General features: G+C 46.1%; 1 protein-coding gene across 4 annotated transcripts; it reads left to right on the top strand.

The window, feature by feature from the left end:
* The first annotated feature begins 3,027 nt into the window (after nucleotides 1-3,027).
* On the top strand, nucleotides 3,028-7,173 carry osr2 (odd-skipped related transciption factor 2). Of its 4 annotated transcripts, none has more exons than XM_079626230.1 (4): nucleotides 3,028-3,148; nucleotides 4,650-5,213; nucleotides 5,927-6,026; nucleotides 6,269-6,676. In XM_079626230.1, the coding sequence occupies exons 1-4, from the start codon at nucleotides 3,066-3,068 to the stop codon at nucleotides 6,560-6,562; spliced, it is 1,041 nt and encodes a 346-aa protein (XP_079482356.1). In that variant the 5' UTR covers nucleotides 3,028-3,065; the 3' UTR covers nucleotides 6,563-6,676. The 4 variants fall into 4 exon arrangements, with proteins under 4 accessions (XP_079482356.1, XP_079482359.1, XP_079482357.1 ...); XM_079626233.1 differs by having other exon boundaries at nucleotides 6,351-6,543; XM_079626232.1 differs by having other exon boundaries at nucleotides 3,069-3,144.
* The last annotated feature ends 327 nt before the right edge of the window (nucleotides 7,174-7,500 follow it).

Genomic DNA, 7,500 nt, shown 5'->3' on the forward strand with positions numbered 1-7,500 from the left:
CACACACACACACGAACACGAACACACACACACACACACACACACGAACACACACACACACACACACACACACACACACACGAACACGAACACACACACACACACACAGACACACACACACACACACACACACACACACACACACACACACACACACACACACACACACACACGAACACGAACACACACACACACACACACACACACACACACACACACACGAACACACACACACACACACGAACACACACACACACACACACACACACACACACACACACGAACACGAACACACACACACACACACACACACACACACACACACACACACACACGAACATACACACACACACACACACACACACACGAACACACACACACACACGAACACACACACACACACACACACACACGAACACACACACACACACACGAACACACACACACACACACACACACACACACACACACACACACACACACACACACATGAACACACACACACACACACACACACACACACACACACAGACACACATACACACACACACATACACACATGAACACACACACACACACGAACAGACACACACAGACACACACACACACACACACACACACACACACACACACACACACACACATGAACACACACACACACACACACACACAGACACACATACACACACACACATACACACATGAACACACACACACACACGAACACACACACACACACACAGACACACACACACAGACACACACACACACAGACACACACACACACACACACACACACACACACACACACACGAACACACGAACACACACACACACACACACACACACATGAACACACACACACACACAGACACACATACACACACACACACACACACATACACACATGAACACACACACATGAACACACACACACGAACACACACACACACACACACACACACACACACACTTCACGAAGCTCAAGCATCTCCCACTGGTGTCATGGACATCATGAGTTCACTAAACTGGAACGAGAGATTCACATCATGGATCTGCAGCAATTAACTCAAATAATATATAAATACATCTCATCATAACAGCAGAATCTCTGAGAACTCCCTCCCGACCGACAGTCTTCATGCAGATGTTCTTCTGTAATATGATCATCCATGAACAGTGTTTGTTCTCAGAGAAAGATCGTGGATGTTTCGTCAGTTCTGCTCCGTGACCGATCGGCGGCGCTCTTCCTTCAGAAACAACATTAATCTCACTCCCAGATCTCAAGCACACGGACACATAACTCCAGCAATAACTCCACAAGTTTCCAGTCGAATAACCTTCATAAACATGAAGCCTTGATGATATCTACTGTCATATAAAGACTCACATTCATGAACGCGATTTAAACAAAAAAGTTATTATTTCAATTAACTCATTTATTATTAAAAGTATTCTGAATTTATTTTAATTGTATTTTCTAGACAAAAGCGTCTGTTTTCTTCCGTTATATTGTTCGGTTCGTTATTAATATATAGAATATGTGTATGGTTCACTGAAGAAAGAGATGTTGAAGCGAGAGTAAAAGAGGAGAGAAATATAATTTTCGAGCTATCCTTTGAAGTATTCGATGATCTTTATTAAACAGTTCGTCTAACTGTGCAGATGTATTGACTGTGATCCAGGAGATGAATCTGACTTTATTAATATCTGAAAATCACCTTCAGATCAACTCGTCACTTCTGCTTCTGAATCAAGCTAACAGCTGGCGTCCAAACGCGTGTTCGAGCGACAGTTATTATAATTAATAAACGAAGAGAAAAAAATATTTATCGCAAAAAACATCCTTTATGCATTTTCTATTTATTTATATAAAAAAATATTCTATTGAGAATGTTTTAAAATGTTGCCGCGCTGATGGTAAAACCAATAACCAGGCTATAATTAAAGCTGGCCATTAACGTGTTTGTTTGAATATGTTGATTATGGTTTTAAAATGGAAAACGGAGCTTTCCTCAGAAGAGATAAAAATCATGGATCAAATACATGATGGCAGAATTATTATCATTGTTTTACTGAACCGTGACTCTCAGTGTGTGTGTGTGTGTGTGTGTGTGTGTGTGTGAGAGAGAGAGAGTGAGTGTGTGTGTGTGTGTGTGTGTGAGAGAGAGAGAGAGAGAGAGAGAGAGAGTGTGTGTGTGTGTGTGTGTGTGTGTGTGTGTGTGTGTGTGTGAGAGAGAGAGAGAGAGAGAGTGTGTGTGTGTGTGTGTGTGTGTGTGTGTGTGAGTGAGAGAGAGTGTGTGTGTGTGTGTGTGAGAGAGAGAGAGAGAGAGAGTGTGTGTGTGTGTGTGTGTGTGTGTGTGTGTGTGTGAGAGAGAGAGAGAGAGAGTGTGTGTGTGTGTGTGTGTGTGTGTGTGAGAGAGAGAGAGAGAGAGTGTGTGTGTGTGTGTGTGTGTGTGTGTGTGTGTGTGTGTGAGAGAGAGAGAGAGAGTGTGTGTGTGTGTGGTGTGGTGTGAGAGAGAGAGAGAGAGAGAGAGAGAGAGAGGAGAGTGGGGTGGGTGTGTGTGTGTGTGTGTGAGAGAGAGAGAGAGAGAGAGAGAGTGTGTGTGTGAGAGAGAGAGAGAGTGGTGTGTGTGTGTGAGAGAGAGAGAGTGTGTGTGTGTGTGTGTGTGTGAGGAGAGAGAGAGAGAGAGAGAGAGAGAGTGTGTGTGTGAGAGAGAGAGAGAGTGTTGTGTGTGAGAGAGAGAGAGAGAGTGTGTGTGTGTGTGTGTGTGAGAGAGAGAGAGAGTGTGTGGTGTGTGTGTGTGAGAGAGAGAGAGAGAGAGAGAGAGAGAGAGAGAGTGTGTGTGTGAGAGAGAGAGAGAGAGAAGAGAGAGAGAGAGAGAGTGTGTGTGTGAGAGAGAGAGAGTGTGTGTGTGTGTGTGTGTGTGTGTGTGTGAGAGAGAGAGAGGGGGCGGGTCGATCACTGAAGCTCCGCCACTCGAACTAGAGCCAGAGCCAGAACTCCTCGACCCGCAGATCCCGATCCCGATCCCGGACTCTCCGCAACACTCCTGAAGTTGATCATGTCAGACTGTAGTTATGAGTTAGAGCTGGAGTTCCTCGGTCTGTGCGGATTTACAGTCAAACTGCGACCTTTGCATTGTGGGTGAGAGAACAACTTTATTCTATTAGACAGAAATGCTCGAACTCTCATTGGTTCCGTTCAGTTCTGTGCACGAGACCAGTGCGCGCACTCGACACCGGACCTGCTAAAGACATGTTGTCCTGAAGTTTCGATTTTATGAAGCGGGAACAAATATACAAAATAAAAATAAAAATTAAATCGGATAAGTTGTGTGATCGTGATTGGTGCCGTTGAGTTCTGATCACATCTGGAGCAGAATCGCGTATTAATAGAAGCGCAGTGTGTGTGATAAAGGTCAGTTCAGCAGCGGCGGGCCTGATGACCGCTCTTTATATAAGGTTATGCTCATAATAATGCTTTAATTTCTGCATAAAGAGGAGCTTACAGTCAGATGTGCAGATCTCAAACACTCCAGATCACCGTCCTTCAGAAACATCCAGAGATATGAGAGATATTAGAGAGATATTAGAGAGATAACGCAAGTTTAATATCAGGCCTGATAGTTCACGCTCGTGCTCGCTTGACAAGATCGAGACTTTCTGCCGAACATGAGTCGATTTTGAACAAGTCAAATTAGCTTTATTTATATAGCGCGTTTTACAGTACAGATTGTTTCAAATCAGCTTCACGGAGACCAGCTTATCTACCCGTCCAGACACAGCCCTGATGTCAGGATACACCAGGCAAGTGTGTGTGTGTGTGTGTGTGTGTGTGTGTGCTGTCAGTGAACACGAGCACACGGCTGCACTTCTACCCGGCCCAGGACACGGCCTGCACGGCACAGAAGTGAAGCCGACACCGAGCGATCACTGACGGGGTCTCGACATCTCCACATCTCCACATCTCCACATCTCCACATCTCGAGAGTTATTTGCGCAGAAACGACATGCAACCAAACTCAAGGTTCTGTGGGCCTGAAGTGTGCTACTCGTGTTCGGACTATATCGGGTCTATATTAACCAGACGGAGAAATTATGGATATTGCACGCTGGAGATAACAGGAAAATAATGCAACAAAGTTTGTTTGTATGAAAGCAGCGTCACGGTCCAGCTCCAGTTCATTTCTGTTGTAGAGTTATTAGTTATTAAAGTTATTAATTTAGCTTAATTAATGTAACCGGTCTGGAGAAAAGCGTGATGTCCAGCTCAGGTAATGCTGTCCGTGCAGGAGAGCAATAATAGTGTTGATAATGTCCCTAACTAAGCAAACCAAAAGCCAAACGCGACAAACACACACACACACAATATTACAGTCGTAACCTGGTGGTTTAAAAAAAGTGTTTTCACGAGAACTTGTTTAAATTTCATCGAACGGCAGATAAAATAAAAAAATGAAAAAGAAAAGAAAGAGCCAGAAATAAATCTGTGGATAATAAACGATGAGCGCGTGAATCAATGCTTTGCATGTGAGAAACCCACAATAATAATAAATGTGCAACTAAAAAATATTTTTCCTGCATATTTAGAGAAAGGAAGCCACTTTAAAACTGAATAAACGGCTGTGTGCGTGTGTGTCCCGCAGGATCTGCTCCAGCGGCTCTGAGATGGGCAGCAAGACTCTCCCGGCTCCGGTGCCGCTTCACCCGGCGCTGTTCCTGCAGTTCCCCGCGGGCGCGGACCCCCGCTACGGGCTGAGCTCCGGGCACGGCGTGCTCCACCACTGGGCCCTCGGGTACCCGCAGATCCCGGGGCTCCTGGACCCGCGCTTCGCGTTCACCGCGACGCTTCCCTTCGCCGCGCATCTGTTCCCCAAACACGGGTCGGTGACGCGCGTCGTGCCCGCGCTGCACAAGGACAGACCGCGGTTCGACTTCGCCAACCTCGCGCTCGCGGCCACGCAGCAGGACCCGCCGAAGCCGGGAGCAGAGCTGGGAACACTGGGGAAGCTGAGCCCGGACCGCAAGCCCGCGCGCGGGAGACTCCCGTCCAAGAGCAAAAAGGAATTTATTTGCAAGTTTTGCGGGAGACACTTTACAAAGTCCTACAACCTGCTGATCCACGAGCGCACACACACGGACGAGCGCCCGTACACCTGCGACATCTGCCACAAGGCCTTCCGGAGACAAGACCACCTGCGGGACCACAGGTGTGTGTGTGTGTGTGCGTGTGTGTGTGGGAATAAACTTTGAAAACTGTATTTCTAAGCGTGTGCACGTGAGCTGACGCGGGTATTAGTTATGAATCAAGCTTTATTTCTAATCTCACAAAACAGTTGCTGCCTTACATTTTTTACGTTGCCTACAATCAACTTTGATGTTTAAGTTATTTATTAACTTAATGAGTTAATTCTTGTATAACTTACTACAAAAAAAGTTGAAAACGGCTTAATTTATTTTGATGCGTTAATTAAAGCAATGTAAAAACATGTTGTCATAACTTAACATGTTTTAAAGCAGCTTTACAGAGATAAACAGGGAGAATTTGTTATTTTTTTTATTGCACTTCAGTTCAAACACACACAGTCAATGTACAGTCAGAATTGCAATATATCGGAAAAACAAGCAGAAAAGCAGATACTCCGGGCTAAACACTATAAATATAAGGATTCACAAACAGAAACAGTTTTAATTGCTCGTACTGTGGGAATGACAGACAGTGAAGGGTTGTGTTGCGCGAACAGAGAGATGATGTCTGATCTGATGTTGTCCCGATCTGATGTTGTCCCGATCTGATGTTGTCCTGATCTGATGTTGTCCTGATCTGATGTTGTCCCGATCTGATGTTGTCCTGATCTGATGATGTCTGATCTGATGTTGTCCTGATCTGATGATGTCCCGATCTGATCCCGCTCGTCCGCAGATATATCCACTCCAAGGAGAAGCCGTTCAAGTGTCAGGAGTGCGGGAAGGGCTTCTGCCAGTCGAGGACTTTGGCGGTTCATAAAACGTTGCACTTGCAGGTAAATCATGTGCACTGCATATATATATATATATATATGAATAATCATCTGCAGATGCAGAAACACGCGCGCTTGTTCGTCGCGCTCTCGTGTCATGTTTAGCGTGCACGCGCATTCTTGATTGATTCATGGCGATGCTCGCGCTGTTATCATCTGGGCCTCACATGTTGAGCATGAAGCTTTGTACATATTTGATGGAAAACTGAAGGGAATAATCCTTTGCTTGCTTCAAATCTGAACAGGAATCTCCTCACAAATGCCCGACATGCGGAAGAACCTTTAATCAAAGAAGTAACCTGAAAACTCACCTTCTCACCCATACAGACCTCAAGCCTTTCTGCTGCCTCCGCTGCGGGAAAGAGTTCCGGCGCAACTGCGACCTGAGGCGCCACACACTCACACACACTCCGCACACACTCACCTCACACACACACTCACACACACTCCGCACACACACACCTCACACACACACTCCGCACACACTCACACCCCTCACACACACTCACACACACACTCACACCCCTCACACACTCTAACTGTCTCACACACACTCACACACACTCCGCACACACTCACACACACACACCCCTCACACACACACACACACACACACACACACACACACCCCTCACACACACTCCGCACACACTCTAACTAACAGTCTCACACACACACTCCGCACACACACACCTCACACACACACATCTCTCACACACACTCCTCACACACTCCTCACACACTCTAACTAACGCAGTCTCACACACACTCCACACACCCCTCACACTCCTCACACACACACACCTCTCACACACTCTAACTAACACAGTCTCTCTCACTCACACACACACACACTCCTCACACACTCTAACTAACACACACACACACACACACACACACACACACACACACACACACACTCACACACACACACACACTCCTCACACACTCTAACTAACACACACACACACACACACACACACACACACACACACACACACACACACACTCACACACTCACACACACACACACACTCCTCACTCACTCTAACTAACACACACACACACACACACACACACACACACACTCACACACACACACTCCTCACACACTCTAACTAACACACACACACACACACACACACACACACACACACACACACTCCTCACACACTCTAACTAACACACACACACACACACACACACACACACACACACACACACTCCTCACACACTCTAACTAACACACACACACACACACACAGCTGGACTACTAACTAACAGGAACTCTCTCTGGCGGACAGAGAGCCGGAGACTCAGCATCTAAACAGACTCTGTGAACTCATGTAAATAAAGTCTTGATTGTTATTTTTATTATTACCTGCACCTGAACTCAAACTGTGTTCACATCACGTGTAAATAAAGCAGCACAGGATTGGGGGATGTGTTTCAGCCAATCAGAGATGAGACGCATCCA

This window comes from Phoxinus phoxinus, assembly GCF_949152265.1.
Source record: "Phoxinus phoxinus genome assembly, chromosome: 10".
In the NCBI taxonomy this organism is placed as follows: domain Eukaryota; kingdom Metazoa; phylum Chordata; class Actinopteri; order Cypriniformes; family Leuciscidae; genus Phoxinus; species Phoxinus phoxinus.

What these genes read in the sequence shown, in the direction of transcription:
- osr2 (XM_079626230.1), top strand. Translation starts at nt 3,066, where the DNA reads ATGTCAGACTGTAGTTATGAGTTAGAGCTGGAGTTCCTCGGTCTGTGC. An exon ending in GACCACCTGCGGGACCACAG is followed by an intron (nt 5,214 to 5,926) that starts GTGTGTGTGTGT and finishes GCTCGTCCGCAG; the next exon opens with ATATATCCACTCCAAGGAGA. An exon ending in ATAAAACGTTGCACTTGCAG is followed by an intron (nt 6,027 to 6,268) that starts GTAAATCATGTG and finishes AAATCTGAACAG; the next exon opens with GAATCTCCTCACAAATGCCC.